This window comes from Cervus elaphus, chromosome 5, assembly GCF_910594005.1.
Source record: "Cervus elaphus chromosome 5, mCerEla1.1, whole genome shotgun sequence".
Lineage (NCBI taxonomy): Eukaryota > Metazoa > Chordata > Mammalia > Artiodactyla > Cervidae > Cervus > Cervus elaphus.
In genome coordinates, this window is record NC_057819.1 from 15,660,237 (window position 1) to 15,680,306 (window position 20,070).

Sequence of the window (20,070 nt, forward strand, 5' to 3'; positions counted from 1 at the left end):
ACTACTCTGTTCTGAGTCCTCTTCCTCTTTAAACACGATCTCCTATCCCATGGAGGTCTCAGGTATTCCCAACAGCTACAACTGCCCCCATATAATAATGACTAACTTTTTTTAGCTGTGTCTCATGGCATCAGCGATCTTAGTTCCCCAATCAGGAACTGAACCTGTGCCCCCTGCATTAGAAGCACAGTCTAATCCACTGGATGGCCAAGGAAGTCTTTTAAATTTAAAAATTTTTAAATTAAGAATTATTTTTGGCCATGCTACATGGCATGTGGCATCTTAGTTCCTCGCCTAGGGATCAAACTATACCAGGGATCAAACCCGAACCCCCTGCATTTGAAATGCAGAATCTTAACCTCTGGACCACCAGGGAAGTCAACAATGACTAACTTTTTGATGTTAATTCTGACACCCTTTTGAACTGAAGATTACCATCTCTGTACCTTTCCACCTAGATACCCACAGAGCTCAGTTAACAGGCCAAGTATCTTCAAGGCACCCAAACTCATTCCTCCTTCTGATTTTCTATCTTGGTAAAATGATGACCCGTTCCACTGTTATCAAACCTACCTCTCAAATTGGTCCCTAAGTTCTCTCTATTCTACCTCCTAAATATTCCTCAAATCCTCCTCTCCCTCCTCATTACCTCCATTACCATGTTCTTAGTTCAGGGCTTCATTTTTTCCCCCTGGACTATTACAATAGCTTTCTAATAGGTCTCGTTACCTGCATTTGCCGCATTTACGGCCAGTATCTTTCTACAGCCCACATCGGATCCTGTCACTTTCCTTCTTTAGATAGGTTTCAGCAGCTCTCTCTCTCTTTCTCTTTTGACCACACCGCACGCATGTAGGATCTTGGTCCCCTAACCATGCCCCCTACAGTGGAAGTGCAGTCTTAACCACTGGACCACTGTGCAAGTCCTTTTAGCAGCTCTTCATTGTTGATAGAACAACGTCCACATTCCCAGCTTTTGAGGCTCTGACCCCTGATTATCCACCAGCTGGCCGTCATCCTCCTACCACCAACTACTCATAGTTTCTCAAATGCACCATCCTCTTTCAGGCCCTGGAATCTTTACATATACTGTATTGTCTGCCAGGAGTAATTTTTCCATTTCTGCTCTTTTGACCAACTATTACTCTTTTAAGAGTCATCTGCTTGTGAAACCTTCATTGAATTACTGGGCAAATTCCCATCCCTGGCTCACCAAGACCTAAGTTATGACTTCACCATTTTGGGCTCCCACAATCCTCCTCCTTGAACTTTTGGGCTCATGCCATAGTTCTTTCACTCCCCAAATGCATACTTTCTATCTTTGAGCCTCTGTCTATGTAGGCCCTTTTCCACATAACCTGTTTGCATCAATAAATTCCTTCATGCTTCTTGGCTCCTGCTGAGAAGCTTTTCCTAGACCAGATTCATTGTTCCTACTTACCCTCCCATAGATCCTGGCACCTCCCAGTTCAAAGCACTTTTATGTTTTATTTTCATTGCTTAATTATCTGACCTTCTTACTTGACTGATAAATGTGTGAGGACAGGGACCACTGTCATCTCTCTAGTTCATCACTCTTATCTCTGAGCCCAGCAGAGTGCTGAGCATAGGTGCTTAGTAAGATTTTACCAAATGAATGTGTCTGTGTGTCTCATTCATTTGTGCCTGAAATTAGCTGTGAAATCTTTGGCAAATGAAATTATGATATTACATGCGGTATCTATCACACTGTACCCTCAAAGAACCTATGTGCCACAGGTCTCATTTAGTGCATTATTCCTTGAATTCCATCTCTTAAAACACACTCCAGCAAGTATCCGCACTGGCTTGGCTTTATTCAGCGTCGTCATTTCCTTCAGTTCTTTGGGTGGAAAAACACCAATATCCTAAATGTGCACAAGAATCATCCTGGGACCAAAAGGCTGGATCTTGAATTTTCTTGATTCCCAAAGCTCTTGAAGCCGTGGCACTGAACCTAAACCACTTACCGCTTGAGAGGCCATCATTTCATTTATACTCTGTTCATACTGCTCTGCCAAAATGGCAAGTTTTCTTGTCTGCTCATCTTTCAGTGTCTTTAAGATTGTTTTGTGCTCATTCTTTGGAGTAACTTCCAACTGGTGATTCTTGAGTGCTTTATACTGTTTGGTCTGTACTTTGCAAGTGTCCTGAAACTGTTTTTTAATTTGCATTTCCATGGCCTGTATAGAAAAAGTGACAAAAGGAAAATAAAGGCACATCAGTAAACACAGAAAGTCTTCCATTCTCATGATACAGTATAGGTTCTGGGACCAACTGTCTTTTGGTGCAGTGACCGATACTACTAGTCAATGATAATGAAAATAATACATAAGTCACAGACAGGAGTTACCTCTACCAATACTTTTGGTTTTATTGTCTGAATACAAGTTGTTTTGAATTTACAAATAGATTTAAAAAATGAATTTTTACAAAATCACAACTCAAAGAAGATCGTGGAATACTGTGAAGCTTAGTTTGTTAAAAGCTTGTTCATTATTTCAGTGGTTTCCTTATCAAAATTTTCAGTGTCTTCTACTGCTTGTTGCCCCACCTCTTTTTAACTGTTTCCCCCATTTCCAAGTAAGAAAGGGGACGGCAACATAGAGGCCATCGCTCACTGCTCTGTGTCTCCTGGACAAATCAATAAAGGACAGCACTGGGTTACACTTCACATTACAACCCAGTCCCACTGCTTGCATGTAGCAACATCAAATATGCATTTTGGCAAAGATAAGGTGGGGTTTTTTATTGTAAGTCCAAAAGACATTCCATCATGTTGCTTGATAGTCACATGTACACTTCATGAACATGTGGAGGAATTTGGAAGACAAGGATCACTAATTAGACAGGTTGGCATCTGGCTAGAGAGGATCATGGCCAGTGTGGTTGAGGTTGACCTTGTATCTTTGAAAATACTGATAATGTCTTCCTTGACATATACCAATGGCTTAGTCCACATAGCTTGTTAATTAGCAGTCGGCTAAAATTCTCTGGAGGTAGTGAGGGCTAAAGGAGCTCCATATTTCTAGTGTAGGTAAAACAAATGCTTGGTATGTCACTGCTGATTCCCATGCCTGGGACAGATGTCACTAATACATTATACTCTTTGTTACTAAGTGTGCATATGGCTTTAGAGTCTTTCTCAATAGAGTAGCACTCAAGGTAGCTAACGCCAATAATCTGACTGGCATGACTGATAAAATTTATCTGCTATATTTCTGTCAGGTAACTTTCTCATTTCCTGGGATAAGAACCATGCACTGCTGTTATTTTATGTTATAATTTTAAAGAGGGAATGTCATGACAGGGGTCAAAGAGGTTGTATATAATGGATACAAAGAAAAAATGGAGATATCACATGGCTCAGAAACATCTCTTTAGGAGTCTGTTATACCCAGACTCCTGTGCTTCTGATTCAGTAGCTGAGGGGCCCTGAAAAGTGCAATTTTATGGAGTTGCCCAGGTGACTCTGTCAGTCATCCACGTGTAGGAACCACTGATACAGCCTAGCTGTGTTTTGGAACACAAACCAGGGAATTTCCTCTCACCTTTAAGTTTTTTGGCTGTTGCCGAAGTTCCATGACATGCTTTCTGTGCAGTTCCCTTTCTCGCCTCTTATTGTACTCCAGCTGGTTTTCCAGTTCAGTCTGGTGCTGTAGCCGGATCAGATCCATGCGGAGTTTCTGTAACGTGTGCAGCTGCCTGTACTCAAGCTCTCGGGTGGACTCGTCGTGCCGGATCAGCATGGCATGCTCCATCTCCTTCTGTGTCCTCTTTTTATTTAGTTCCTGCATTTAGCAACAAAAAGTACACGGAGAGAGATGAATGGAGATGAACTGGAGGAAAGGCACCACTCAGCAAGGGATGGCAAGCAACAGCACTATTAACTGTCTCTTAATTGCCCGTTAGTGTTTGGCACATGACTTAACAAGACTAGATGAACAATCCCTGGAGACTGAGATTCTGTCTGTGGTTCGACCATTTACAACTTGGGCATCTTCAGAGCCACCACAACTACTCTGTCTGTACAATGGGATCAATTCTGCCTGACTCCTCCTTACCTTACAGAGCTGCGGAGAGCCTTAATTAGGTGATGTGTTATGCATGGGTCTAAATAAATGTTTCTTTAGTTAGGCTGGCTGGCTGGCTGCCCATTAAAAGCATGTGAGGAAGCTTTTAAACCAAAAGATGCCTGAGTCTCATAATCTGAAATTCTGAAAACCGAGTGGAGTGTGACCCTGACATCAATAGTTTTAAGAGTTCTCTGCTACTACTGTTTAGTTGCTAAGTTGTGTCCAACACTTTGTGACCCCACGGACTGTAGCCTGCCAGGGTCCTCTGTCCATAGAATTTCATAGGCAAGAATACTGAAGTGAGTTGCTATTTCCTTCTCCAGGGGATCTTTCTGACTCAAGGTCTGAACCCACGTCTGCTTGGCAGGTGGATTCTTTACCACTGAGTCTACATCTAGGTAGATCTAATATGCAGTTAGAGTTGAGAATCGCTCTATTAAACTCATCGTATCTGCAATGTTCCTAGATTTTGGGGAAATACCCTGCTTTTGCACGTATCAAAAGTAGGCCAATTACCTATTTTTCAAAATCTCAGAGGTCAGCGCTCACTGGGAAAAAGCAGATGAGATCTCTCCCCATTCATCTTTTCCATTACAGTCTGTTTGGTCATTTCTAGAGCTAATCATTCTGCTCCTCCCAGTTTTACTCACGTCTTTCTCTTTTGTTGAAGGGGGAAAGAAAGGAAACTAGAATTAAAAAAAAAAAAGGAGGAGGAAGTTGGGTGAAACTTTTTTATTCACCAATTCAAGAATATTTCCTGAATGGCAGTGTATCAAAGCTGTGAACCATGTTCTCTGGGTACATAAAAATATTTACTAAGCCTTGACTTGGTGGCCAACTTGCTAACACCCTGACAGGGAAATGTAACAGACACTTATGAAAGTATATGCTCAGCTCACAGCACACTGAATCAGTCTATCTTCTCTCCTGGGAATTTGGATTCAGGGACAGTTAATCTCTGTGTGTGTGGTTAGAATAGAGGGGAATATTAAAAACTACATATGTGGTAGCCACCTGCTGCTATAAGGGCTAAGGATTAGATAAAGCTGAGCTTCAGAGCAAGAAGAATGATAAAGAGAGAAGAAAGAAAGGCAGAAAATATACTGATACCCAAGTTTCTGACTGGTTCTAAGCTCTCCTTGTAGGTCCAGCTATATTATTGCTACTGGGCTTTATGAAACATCTCTATGTTTCTGTAGAAAATACCCTGGTTTTGGTTTTAGCCAGCTCAAATAAATTTCAGTAACATGCAAACAAAAGAAGCTTAATTAATACAGGGACATAAATTTTATGTGTGTTCTTTTTTTCAAAAGTGCAAGTGATAAGAGATACAAAAGAGATGAAGATTATTTGCTAGAAGATTTCCAAAAAGAATGTTATCACTACTAGTTAAGAAGAGCAAGGAAAGGAGAAAGCCCTTAAGCTGAACTTTAAATCAGAACAATAGGGTGCCTCTCCTTTCCAATGGCATCCACTATGGAGAAAATGCAAGATCATTTTCATAAGCGATATCAGTAATATTTGTGCACTGGCATGGTTGAGAAATATCTCGTGTACTTGGGCCTTCCATCCACTTGAAGAGAAGTCCTTTAAACAGTACAGTATCTGTTACTGGAGCAAAGTTGCTAGTCATTCATTTACTTATTCAACAGATATTTGTTTAGCATTTCCTATGTGTTGGGCACTGTTTTAGGTACTAAGAAGGGTCCAGTGAACAAGTACATCCCCTCATGGGCTTATTTTCTGGTGGGGAAATACCTGGAGTATAAATGCCATTTACATTTGTTACAAACAATAAAAGATAATCTCCAGAGCATCTTCCTACATCCTCTCCCACGTTTTTCTTTTCCTTTATTTTCCTTCCTTACCTGGACCATCAAATGGCTTTTAAAAATCACTAACTGGCCCCTAGGTGGCACCAAAGGATGGTGAGGGCCTCTCTGGAGACTAAAGCCAAAGAAAGCTTTTTGGATGGCTAAAGATTCTGTTCCTAGATCACTATCATCTTCAGTCTTTGAGTACCAGGAGCCCCAGTATTGGGCATTTACACATTCCACACATTTTCCTAAATGGAGAAGTTCAAACTGAGTCTCAGCTGCCCAGAGTTCAGAAATTCACAGGGGGAAAAAAGATACAAAGCAAACAGCACTTTCAGAAGAAAACAAATGCTTCTCTGTGTAATGGAATGCTTCAGGATGTTGTCCTTGGAATACTTGCATCAGAATCACTTGGAAGCAACTGGACTTGATAACATGCCACCCAGGTAATTCTGATATATACTAAAGTTTGAGAATCAGTGGAAAAATAATTCAGGGTGTGAGTCAGTTTTAGCTTTTCCACTGACTCATTATGTATGGCATTTGGTAAGACTTCAAATCTACATTTTGGTTTCCTCAGGTTTAAAGTGAGGATAATAGTACCCATCGTGAACTACCAGTCTTGTGAAGTTGAAAGGAAAGACCATAAGAAGATGCTTCAGAATACATATAAACATGCCATTACTATTTTTCTACATTCAGAAGTGAATATCTGGCACACAATAACAAATCTAGATATTATAAACTATTTAAAAGCTGAGAGAAAAATAATACTGAAATGTTTTTTTCTATTACAATTGTAATAGAAATTACCTTTAATTAACTACCTTTAATTCATATGTCTGAGTTGCAGAGATGTTAAGCTGCCTATAATATTTTACACTATGGGAAAAAAACATTATTCAGCTTATTATGAGCCCATTGCTATACCTACATAATAATGTGTAGTGTGCTCTCAATTATTAAAAGTGATTTTATATATCTTGCTCAATCCTAGCTGCAATCCTATGCAGTGGTAAGACTATTAGGATTTAACCATTTTTATATATGATAGTAAGGCATTTGGGAATGGAAAGGCTAACATAAGGTTACATAATTTCTATAAAGTAGAACTGAAGCTAAAACTCAGGTTTTTAGCTTTTCAACATTTTCCACTAAAAATGTCCCAATGAATGGCTTATGTTTTTCTGTTTTATGCTGTTTCAGTCTGGAATACAATATTCTGAAGAATCCTTCTGCTCTAGCTAGACATGATGCAATGGTTGCCTTTAGTCTGTACAAATGATACAATATATATAATAAGGCCACATTCTAGCTTATATAAATTCAATAAAATGAGTTGAGCAAAAATACAAAAACAAATTTCATGGTAGAGGTGATTCTGTGTACTCCATGGATATATGCCTTGGAGGGAGTAGAAGATGAGAGGCAGGCAGCTCCCTTTACCCCAGCGCACATCACATGCACTGAACATCACACCAGGCTGAATATGAACTTAGAGGTGAAACACACATACAATATATGGCCATGACAGTACACCATGGCCACAAAACACATTTCTGTACACATTATTTGAACCTACCTCCTCTGAGATGTGGATCTAGGGTGTATCCCCCAAACACACGTTCCCCAATCACGAAACTATTTAAGTTTCAATGGACGTACTATTGACTTCCTTAAAAGCATCTGATCTGACTCAAAAATTTTTGTGTTCATGCCCACTGACACTGAGTAAGAATGAGAATTCAAAATATAAGTGGGGATGTTGTTAGCCTATGACATTTAATATTTTCTTAGCTTCAGTTCTTAGCTGCGTAACTGGTTAGGAAATCAGTTATGGGCACTGACATGTAGTGATCATAAAAGAGGCTCAACTCAGCCTATGGTGATCTTTTTAAATGTTTTCATTAATAAAAAGGAATGGTGGGGACTTCCCTGGAGGTCCAGTGGTTAAGACTCCACACTTTCACTGCAGGGCACATGGGTTTGATCTCTAATTGGGGAACTAAGATCTTGCATGCTGTGTGGCAAGACTAAAAAAAATTTAAAGTCTACCGAAAAAAAAAAAAAAAGTGTGTGTGGCGGGGATTGCTAATGCTCAGTTTTGGCAAAGGTAGAGGAAAACAAGTACTTTTTCTTGGTGGGAGTTATAACTCCTTAGAGGGTAATTTGACAATATCTATTTAAAATGTAGGTGTATACACTCTGACCTAAAAATTATCCTCCTGAGAATATTATATCCTACAAAATACTTGCTTACATGTAAAAAGTGATGTTGCACAACTCCAACAGAATACCCAGAGAAGTGCCTCATTAAATAAACTATTCTATAGCCATACCAAAAAGTACTATTGATAATTAAAAAGAATGAGGCAGAGTTATATGTTTTAGATAGTAAATGAAAAATAATACAAAAGGAAGAGTTATGAAACAGTAAACTGGATATTTTTGTAGGTTCAGTATCCATTTCCCCTTCTTTTTGTTAACAGGCTCCTGTTTTTGCTTCAGAAACTACTCCACCCTATGTGGAAATCAGAGCAACTACTGAGTAAGTGAATAAGCACATTACCCAATCAAATGCTATCTCTCCTAGGAATTTGAGTCTTAAGCAGAAATGATACAAAGATGAAACATGGTTGGCGGAGGTACATCCAAATGGCAGTGTCTTGAGGAATGACCATTAGCTCTTGCCCTCTAGGTCACGAAGTTGCTTTCCCAGCTTGATTCTTCATCTTTTCCAGCTTGGGTCTTCAGCTCTGTCATCTACCCCATATCCTTCCAATAAATTCCTTTCCATGCTAAATCAGTCAGTTTGTTTCTATTGCTTGCAAATCAAATAACCCACTGGTACTAACAGAATCTCATTTTTGTAAGATTAAAGTTATATATAATATATAAGTTGTATATGTATATATATATACATACATATATATATACACACACACACACATACGTATCTGAAAAAACTCTGGTAATATATCTGCCAAATTAATGGTGACTGCCTCAGGGTAGAAAATGGGTGGGATGGGATTATCGAGCACTTTCACAACTCAGTGTTTTTCTGCATTTGTCTTTTTCCAATGTTCTTTTATAAATAGAAGACAAAAAACTGAACATTTTTACTAACGTGACTCCAGAATAATACTAAACAAAGGAAAAGTTAGACTTTTCAGAAATAAACCCTTGTAGAGTTATTCTTCACCCAGTTGGTTAGAACCTGATACTAATGAATATAGTTTCTATCATTTGGAGGAATAATTGTCTTCTATAGCTTTTATTGGCACTAACTGCCCCTTAATCTCAGACTTCTTCCAAATATGTGACACTAGGACAAAAATAATAACTGCCAGTTGGAAAGAATCCCAAATACCTTGTTTCTTTTTGATTTGAATTTTTTAGCCTTCTAACAAACTCAACAGATGTAATATTGAATTAACCAGTTTCTTACCAATACCTCTAAGCTTCTCTGTTTCTGCCCAAATCTACATTTCCCCAGCTCTTAAATCCTAGAAATAACTTTGACTCTACCCTCATCTCTTTCTCATATCCTTTTGTATGCCAAGTCCAGCTTATTTTATACTTCAAAATGTTTCAAACCCATCTCTCTTTTTTGCCAGCTAACACCCTATCTGTGTCTATAGCCTATTCCTACCACTGGATCTCTTTGCTTCTAGTTTCTTCCCTCTAAATTCAATGTTTCTCAACCTTCCACCCCCACCCCCCCATTATTTCCAGCAGGGGCCTTTTTAGCCTCCACCCCTCCCTCATCATCCTCACCATTGAAATGCTAATAGCAAACATGTATTGTATATCTTTTTATGTACTCTAGCCCTTCAGAGGGCCACAAGTCACTATAAAATCTAAGATCCCTCCTCCACAAGAACTCCCTTTTTACTCCCCAGGGGGTAATATTGCTCCCACTGACCATGCATGCTCTAATCAATCTGTGCATCACCACCAAACTGGGCTAATCTCTGTAAAGTAGAATGTTAGCCATATCACTCACTGACTGGCTCAAAAATGTTCAGTTTCTCCCTCTTCCAATAAGATGAGATAACACAGACAAACAGCCTGAGCCTGGCCCATGATTATGTGTTCAATAAATTTTAGTTTGCTCCACCCGTTTTTCTTCCCATTTGAATACTGCTCTCCAAAAAGCTTACACCAATTCACATTTTCATTAAATGTGCCTGAAGGACTTGTTTCGCTCCTGCAGCCTAACACTGGGTTTTTAATCTGACTTTGATAATTTTATCAATGTGCTAGCTCACTTGAGGGCTTCTCATGTTACTTCAGGTCACAGTGATTTTCTACTGAACTTTGTCTCTGCAACCAATTCACATTCTGTATTTCTCATCTCAGTGAATAACATCATATTTGTCCAATTTCCCAAATTAGAAACTCTGCATTCATTTTTTGACTCCTCTTACTTCTGAAATTCTCACAGCATTTGGTTTGAATTACTGTCAGTTCTGCTTTAGAAATGTCACTCAGATCTAATCTATATCCCCACTGCTTCTTCCAGGTGGAACTAGAGAAAAGGCATTCTTACTGACCTCACTGTATTTTGCCTTGTACCACTCTAGGCTATCTTCAATGCTGAGGCATTCATTCTTCAAAACAAAGAAAAACTCTCATTGTCATTTCTCTGCTTAAAATTCTCTCATTTTTACTTAGTTCCCTCAATACTGTAAAGCAATTATCCTTCAATTAAAAATAAATAAATAAATAAAAAAGGCAAAAAAACCCCCACCTCTCATGCCCATGCAACTGACTTCAGGCTGAAATCTAAAAGCCTTGCCTTAAGAATCAAGGCCCTCCATCCTGCTTTCAACTGTTCCTGCTCTAACACTCCACTCCACACACCCAGAAGACTCAACTCCTCTTCAATCACAAAATCTTCCAAGCCCTTTCATGACTATATGCCTATGAGAATTTATTTATGTCTACTATGGTAGACAACATATTACACTGTGATTAGTGTGTTACACGTCTGTTTCTCGTGTCTTCAGAGCAAGCTGAAGGTAGGGAGGATAGCTTCTCAATAGCCATAGCATCTCCAGCACAGTAAGTAAGAAGGCACTCTGTAAGTGCTGGATGACTGAATGAATTACCTTAACCATTCTGTTCTTTCAAGTGTTACACAGAGAGTCACAAAAACTCAAGTCTTTGACAAACAAGTTAAAAGCAAAAATTCTCTATTCTACTTCTTTTGATTCTCTACTGCATGAATTTGGCTTATAATAGGTGTTCAAGAAAATTCTATTTGGAAAAAGTTGATTCCTTGTTCTGTAAATGGGCTTTCTCTGATCAATGGTAAACTCATTCCCTTTCACTTTTGTCTATCTGCTTTGTGTCAGGCATCACACTGAAGTCTGTATAGGTTAAGGACATAGGTATGGACAAAACAGACACAGTCATGATCCTCACAAAGCTTACTGTCTTCATAAGTTAATGACGACAGTTATGGACAAAATACATACCTCCCGAATATTCTGCTGCTCCACTTCATGCCGCTTGATCATTATTTTCCGCTTGAAGAAACGACAGTTTTTGTCATAGTACAGTCTCTGCTGAGTGAGAAGGTGGGCTTCCTCTTCAGCCTGTGTGTGCTGCAAGTTCTCTTTATGCTTGGATATCCGCTCCTGCTTTTCCTTCTTGGGTGTGCTATGGTCTTCATTCATCTCCTTCACAAAACCAAAAACCAAAAAAAAAAAAAAAGCCAAGTTCATCAGGCAAAAGGAACTATAATAGCTTATTGTGATGTAGATTAAATTATTTTTGAAAGCAATTGAGAATGTAAGGTCAGAAAGGCTTGGTGTTGCACTAAACACTCCCCACCCCCCATACCTCCCTCTCCCTTTTTTTTTTAATCAGTTGAGAGGGAGACATGTTAGCTTTCATGTCTGTCTTCTCATGCTCAGAAATCATGGGTTCACTCATTTAACCAACACATGCTTGCTGAGTTCTTATCATGCAACAGGTGCTGTGCAAGGCAAAGGATACAATGGTGAGCAAACGAACATAGTATCTGCCATGATGGGACTTTACAGTCTAGAATCAAAAATAAATCAAAGAACCACAGAAATTAAGTGAAGATTACTGTGATAACTACTGTGTAGTTGAAGTACTTGGTTTGAAGAGTGTTTAATAAAAAATATTTGATCTTGGTAACAACTAAGCTGAAATTTCAAAAATCTATAGGAGTTAACCAGCAAGAAAGGACAGGGAAGAATATTCTGGGCAGAGAAAACAGCATGTGCAAAACTCTTAAGGCAGGTTAACTGAAACATGGTGCAGTTAAGGAACTGAGAGACGGTCAGGGCAGGTGGTACAGTGTGACATGAAATGAAGCTGGACAGGTAGGCAGGACCACTGGAAGTCTTACAGGCCAAGTTAAGGATACTGAGCCTTAGCACAGGAGAAATGGATTTTATATATATGTGGGGGTGTCATAATGAGATGCATTTCAAAAAGATGACTCTGACTGCCATGTGGAAAACAGAATGAAGGAGGCAACAGTGTGTCCATGGAGACAGCTAGGAAGCTATCACAAAGTCCAGGTGAGAGATAATCATAGCTTGGACAAAGGAGGTGGTGACAAGATGGAGAGAAGTAGGCAGATGTCACAGACGGGAGGTAATGCTGCAAATGTCACTAGTTTGAATTTTAGGAAAAAGCATTCTTCATTTGGTATTAGAGGGTAAATAATAAACCGACCTATATTTCCAAAAGAACAAAATACATAATTGTTTTAGATCACATGGGTGAAGGGAAGAAAGCAGTAAATCAGAACAGGTAAGAAGATGTTAGTCTATGGGGAAAGTAAGAAGATCTCTTTTAGAGAAAGTATTGGGCATCCTTTGTTCACACTATTCACACCTACAAGCTGGACCTTTAATATCTGGTTAACTATTCAGTTGAAATCTTTTATTGCTATACCTATTTTACTTAAGTTTTGTGACGTGGACATCACACACTGTTTAGATTGTTTTTGCACTCAGCTAAGAAGTCTTTGTCAGACTTAAGACGCTTACTCCTTGGAAGGAAAGTTATGACCAACCTAGACAGCATATTAAAAAGCAGAGACATTACTTTGCCAACAAAGGTCCGTCTGGTCAAGGCTATGGTTTTTCCAGTGGTCATGTATGGATGTGAGAGTTGGACTGTGAAGAAAGCTGAGCACTGAAGAATTGATGCTTTTGAACTGTGGTGTTGGAGAAGACTCTTGAGAGTCCCTTGGACTGCAAGGAGATCCAACCAATCCATCCTAAAGGAGATCAGTCCTGGGTGTTCACTGGAAGGACTGATGCTGAAGCTGAAACTCCAATACTTTGGCACCTCATACGAAGAGTTGACTTATTTGAAAAGACCCTGATGCTGGGAGGGATTGGGGGCAGGAGGAGAAGGGGACGACAGAGGATGAGATGGCTGGATGGCATCACTGACTCAATGGACATGAGTTTGAGTGGACTCTGGGAGTTGGTGATGGACAGGGAGGCCTGGTGTGCTGTGATTCATGGGGTCGCAAAGAGTCGGACACGACTGAGAGACTGAAGTGAACTGAACTGAAGAAGTCTGTGTAAATCAACTTTCAACTTTCCTGTTCCAGTGAAATCTCAAGTGAAATATTATAATCAACAAGAGCAAGAGCTATTTCCATCATGGAGTAAGCTGGGATCACAACAGGAAGGCTGGTGGACTCATTTCTAGATGCTGTGACTTCAGTACTAGGTTTGGCATTAACCACTATATTGCACATCCAAACTGAAATATGATCATAAAAATTCACTTCAAAATCAAGAATAAATTATTTCTGGATCATCCATCATTCTGGATTACCCAGACCCCAGTTATCTATCAACAGTAGGGATAATGGAGATTGTTCTGTCATCTCAAGGATGATACCTTTTATTTTTTTTAGGATTATACCTTTTATATCGATATTTAAGCATACATGACATTTTCTTTTTCCAAAGATTTTTTTTTTTTGATGTGGACCATTTTTAGAGTCTTTATTGAATCTGTTACAATATTGCTTCTGTTTTTTCTTTTTTTAATGTTTTGGTTTTTTGACCAAGAGGTATGTGGGATCTTAGCTTCCCTACCAGGGATAGAACCCCCTACACTAAAAGGCAAAGTCTTAACCAGTGGACCACCAGGGAAGTCCCTGCCATTTTCAACAGTCTGAACTAAGCTTTACTTCATAAGGAGTAATACTAGATTTGCATAGAGAAAGTCTTATTATAGAGGCTGTCTTAAATTGGGTGTAGGTTTGTTTTTTTTTCATGAGAATGTGAAGGACTTGTACGCTTAGACCTGTGGTCTTTAGCACTCATAAATCTGAGTATGGTGAACCCAAAATAGCTCTATGCCTGAGGACTGAGTGGGGACTCTCGAACGCTGTTCTGTGGGAGAATCTTCTAAAGATGGAGTTCATATAAAGCTTCAAATACCTTAGTGGTACAAATGCTCAAAATGGAGGCTGCAGCCATAAAGTATGGCTTCTAGAGCATGAGAAAACACATTGAGCTATAAGTAAAAATCTATCTGCAGTTGAGAAAATTCCAAAATTTCTTATTGAAAAATCAAGGTTATCTCTGTGATCTAGTAACATCTATTAGGATATAATAATCCAGATCAAGAAATAACTAAGAGGAAATGGAGAGCATGTAAACCTTCTTGGTTGGGCTATTTCTCTCCATAGCCTGGTTTTCCAGACCTTACAGTGTCAGAGATGATTCTCATTCTGGTAGTGCAGGTCAGATAGAAATTTCTGTCAGTTCCAACAATTACCAGTGACCCATCTGGGCAGAGCAAACCCCAAGGCACTTGCTTTTAGTTCTTGATTAAAAAAGAACTGTTTAAAAAAAAAAAAACAAACTGAAGAGGAACCTAGCTAACTCTCATATTGTTAATTTGTAATATGTGTCCAAGTGACTGATTTCATATACTAAATCAAATCCCATCTGACTTCTGTTAAGCCTTAATACACTAGTAGTCCACAAGTGAGAAACTAAGTCTTATGAGAAGGAATGTCTATGGAACTGCAGGCAATTCACCTGTAAGTCCTGGTAAAAGGAGAAGTGAAGGCACTCGAGCTTCCAGTTCAAACTGCAGTTCCTCAGAGGAACTCTAAGTCCATTAGAGGTCTTCAACCAAATACTAAAGAATCAGTCACTCACTGATCAAATATTTCACATGTGCCAGGCACAGGGAAGTAATGACACAAAGGAAAAAGACATATGGTCTTTGCTCTTACTACTTACTGGCTAGTAGGGTAAAACAGCTCAAATAATCATATATCTATATATAGATACATATAAAATAGAAAATTAGTGTTATAACACCAGAGGTACCTATCTTGGTCAAGGCAGTCAAGGGAAGGTTTTCCTGGGGAAGTGAAATTTAAGTTATGGTACTAATAAACAATCCTTAGTCTTACAAGGAGGTTGGAAAGGGATTGGGAGTGGGGATGGGGAGAGTCCTTGGTGAAAGAAAGAGTGTGAGCAAAGACTGTGGAGATGGGCAGAGCTGGATACATTTGAGGACCCAAAGATGACCACTGTGGCAGGAGTAGTGCTGAGTTGGAATGGGTAAGAGGTGAAGGGAAAGTTGGTGTGAGGTGAGAAGGGAGGCTGGTAGCTGGCCACACAGGGACTTCTAGTATTTTGATCAATGAGCAAATACAAATGAAAGAGCAATGAGAAGTCAATAAATATTATAATCATGAAGTGATATGATGAAACTTATGTTTTGAAAAGATCACTGGCTGACATGTGGAGAATAAACCAGAAGTAGGCAAGAATGGTTTAGAGTGAAACCAATGGTTCCTGAAGTGGTCCTGGACAAGCACCATGAGCATCACACGGGAATTTGTTAGGAATGAACATTTCAAACTTCACCCCAGATCCACTGAATCAGAACATCTAGTAGTGGGTTAGCAATCTGTGTTAATAATCACTTCAGGTAATTATACTGGAAAGTTTGAGCATTAATGGGTTATGATATTGTTCATAATGTAAGATGAATTGATTTTAAGTTCTAGCCATTCTAATGGCAACTTGATGACTACAAAATAATGGTATGCTTACCTCTTTTATTTTTTCCTTACAAATCTTATACTGCTTCTTCTGACTTTCTAAGAAAGTTGTCAAGTCTTTCTTTTGCTGGGCCAAGATCTGTTGCTGGAACTTCTTCTCATCCGCTGCAGCTACCTTTGCCTGATAAAATAACAAATATAATATAGGATGAATTGTTCTTGACACAGAATTCAGCTGTCTATTCTCCAATGCATTCAAAGAGTGCATAAGTACTGAATAGTATAATTTTTTTGAACACATAATTTATTAAACACAGAAAAGGAAATACCTGTTTTGATTCTCTAGTATCTTAAAACAAACAAAAAAATTTTAAAACTTTTGCCATCAAAAAATACATTCCCAATTATGGGAAAAACATGAAGGTAAACCGTAAATGTGTTTTATTGGACACAGACATAAAATAAATGGGATGAAATAAGGACCAAGGATTATAATAAGAACTCTTCATTATATTGTTGGTGGCCCAAGGGCTAAATTATAAAATAGAGAAATAACCATGACTGGCCAGTTTTGTTCCTGCCCCACCCCCCCCCCCCTCAAGAATTTAACTCTCTGGTTATTTCAACTATCAGATTTCTGAATGAGGTCATCTTTAGTATAACAGGCAAAAATGAATGACTTTTTGTTTTCTGAAGGATCTGCTATAATCCACAATAGTTGGATATTAGGACATTTTGAGGACTCCTAGATGGATAGAAAACAGACTAGTCTTTGGCCATATAAGCCTGAATGCGCCCAATCTCATCTGATCTTGGAAGCTAAGCAGAGTTGGGCCTGGTTAGTACTTGGAAGGGAAAAAACAGAGCAAATAAAAGATAACCCAACCAATACTGGCTCCTGAAAGTGACCAAATCTAAGCTTAAGGGAACCATAGGTGAAGCACACGTGTAAGATGATATACTTAGAGAACAGAGGGGGAAGTATGCTTCTTGGTTCTTTCTATGAATCTTTTCACTTTTATCTTCTATTATGAATAGTTTTTCCATTATGAGCAATTTTTTCCACATATTTACCCAATCTAATTCCCAATAAAGACTGACTAGTTTATTTAATCAATATTACCCATTTGGGCAGAGGTTTTCATGACACACTGCCTCTAGATTGATGGCTGTTTGGGGGAATGCTCCTACAATTCTGATCATTTCTCCCATGTAGAGAGAGAGAGAGAGCTAGTGAGCCTGATTACTGAAGCACCCCTGACACCCTGTCCCCAGTCACTCCATCCCCAGAGAGCACAAATTCACCCCTGCTTTCCCACACTATGTAACTAAATAAGTCTTATCAGGGTGGGAAAGGCAACTGGTTTAGTACTGCCAGTGCCAGGGTGGGTGAGTCTGTTTAATTTTGTTTGAGGTTGTTAGGCCCATTTCCCTTCAGATATAAATCACTTCTCTAACATTTACTGGTAATAAAGTGATATTTTGACTATCTGTATTACCCTCCTGTCTTTAAAATATATATATATATATATATATTTATTATAAATATTATTTATTTATTTATTATAAATATTTATTTATTTGGCTGTGCCAGGTCTTAAGTTGTGGCATGTGGGACCTTTAGTTGCAGCACGTGGGATCTAGTTCCCTGACCAGGGATTGAACCTGGGTCCGTTGCATTGGGAGCATGGAGTCTTAGTCAATGGACCACCAGGGTAGTCCCCCATCTTGTCTGTTTTGAAAATTAGTTTAGAACCTGGATGGGGAAGAAAGATGTTCATAGAAGACCCAACAGTAGCCAGATCAACTATTTGCTGCCATTGGTCAGGTGCCCATTCGTAGGCCAATCACCACTAAAAGGGACTATTTGTAGAGCACTTTTCTTTTGAAGAGGACTGTGGGTGAGGCAAGCACAGTAACAGACCTGAAAGGTGCAAGTTTCCATAGGATAGAAGCAGCTTGTTTCTTTTTATTTGTATCACACCTCCATCAGGGAACTGATGCTCAGAATACATTTGAATAGACAAGGATGCAATATATACTTTCAATTACTATTTGAACTTTTAATGGCAAATTTAAGTAGCCTCATAAAACCTGGACCCCCTGGAGAAGGAAATGGCAACCCACTCCAGTATTCTTGCCTGGAAAAGTCCATGGACAGAGGAGCCTGGCGGGCTACAGTCCATGGTGTTACATGACTGAGCATGTGTGCACGAGGGTGGAGGGAGATGGGTTGGTAGCAATAAAGTGGTAGAACTAAAAAAAAAAAAGAAAAAAAACCTGGACCCCCTTCCCCAAAGCAACCCGTTCCTCCATCACCAAAAAGCACATCACGCCTGCCTCCTGCTCACGGGATGTGGCTGACTGGGACAGGTTTGGCTTGGCTGTGGCAAGAGGGCATGAGTATGTATACTGACCTCCTTTTCTATGATAGCCACTTGCTTCTTGGCCAGCTTCTCCAGCTCGATGGACGAGTTGTTGGCATGCGTCTCCACCTCCTTCTGTAGCTTGAGGCGGTGCTCGTCCATCTCAGCCTTCAACTTGTTCTCCAGGGCGATCAGCTGCTTCTGGTGCTGGCGCCGCATCCGCTTATAACCTGACATCTGTTCCCGCAACTCGTTCTCCTGCTCATGCTCATGGATCTGTCGTGTAACCTGATTTGGGTTGGGAACAGAACTCAGGTTACCAGATTCGTGGAAGAGGAACGTTCAGGCAAAGCAGAAGAACCCTCTGGTAGAATATTATTTATCATCGTCAGCATCAGTTGAATTATTATTTCCTGAACACTCACATGTTCCAGGCACTGTGTTGGGTCATCTCTAATCCTACAAACCATCTCATTCACTTGTTCATTCTATTCACTCATGAAGTACTGTTACCACCACCATTTTATAGATGAAGAAATTGAGACTTAAGGAAATTAATGTATCCATTCAGCCAAATATATTCACATAGTTTTGATATATAACAATATATATCCTCATGGTCATATAGCTAATAAAGATTAGAGCTGGGATGCAGACCCATTTCTATCTGATTTCAGAAATAGCACGTGCTATTTCCACTACACCAGCATCTTTCAACCTCAGCACTACTGACAATGAGCCAGATAATTCTTGGTTATGAGAGGCTGTCTTGTGCATTGTAGGATGTTTAGCAGCATCCGACCCAACAGATGCCAGTAGCACGTCCCAAGTCAAGACAGTATTAAAAATGTCTGTAGACATTGCCAAATGTCCCCTGGTGGGCATCTCTCTCTGGTTGGGAGGCACTGCACTATAGCATGCTGATTATTTGTTTCTTTTTAAAGATCATGTCTCTAACAGTCATTTTAAATATTCTTTTAAAATAGTTTGAATGAGATTTATTTCTGATTCTTAATATGAACTGAGTGAGAGTGAGAGCAAGCTCTTTCCTTTTAAATCATCTATCTCCTTCCTCCCCTTCCCCACAAAAGAGATATTAACAAATATAAACACTCACTTGCTCTCTGAGGAGAAAAGATTCCTGTAATTTTGGGATGGCTATTTTTCTTAGTAATTTTTCCTTAACCCATTCTCAAGTGACTATCCAACAAACTAAAGATTGTAAGTGTAAATTTCAGCATCTCTTGTTTCTATTAAACCTTTTCTGATTTTCCAGTCCTTTCTTCAATTTACAACCCCTCATTATTGTCTTGTTAAAAGTCTCTGGTCACTTCCCTCTAATCTTCCCTAGTTTAGTAGAAAGTCTTAATTACATAACTATAACTTTAATTTTGTTTTACACTATATAATTCAGTCATTCCAATCTACTACTATAAGACACTTCTCCCCAGCCTAACCCGCAGACAAGTTTTACTGGACATTTTCATGCTGTTCTTAATTCTCTCTACTGTTTTCATTTAATGGGTCAAAGTACATTTTGTACAAAGGACAGTTTGTTTCTTTGCTCTTTTTAGAAGGTGTCCCTGCATTCTTGACTGAGTCCTTATTATCAAGAGAGTGCTGTTCTGTAACTGGATAGCATTATCAAAGTACACCATTAAACAGAAGGCAAACTCTGAAATCTTTCCAGTTGAATCTAACACTAGGTTTCTCATATTCATTTTTCTTTTCTAAAGGACAACACTCTTTAA

The 20,070-nt window shown here is 39.2% G+C and overlaps 1 protein-coding gene across 6 annotated transcripts in view; it reads right to left on the reverse strand.

The window, feature by feature from the left end:
- Window positions 1–20,070, reverse strand: part of TAOK3 (TAO kinase 3) — a 188,570-nt gene that overhangs the window by 8,599 nt on the left and 159,901 nt on the right. For all 6 annotated transcript variants that reach the window (XM_043901794.1, XM_043901795.1, XM_043901796.1 and 3 more), the window contains 5 exons: window positions 18,371–18,607; window positions 16,006–16,134; window positions 11,395–11,598; window positions 3,570–3,809; window positions 1,989–2,201 (listed from right to left, as the gene is read on the reverse strand). In XM_043901794.1, the coding sequence (XP_043757729.1) occupies window positions 1,989–2,201; window positions 3,570–3,809; window positions 11,395–11,598; window positions 16,006–16,134; window positions 18,371–18,607 (1,023 nt within the window). The remainder of the gene's footprint in view (window positions 1–1,988; window positions 2,202–3,569; window positions 3,810–11,394; window positions 11,599–16,005; window positions 16,135–18,370; window positions 18,608–20,070) is intronic.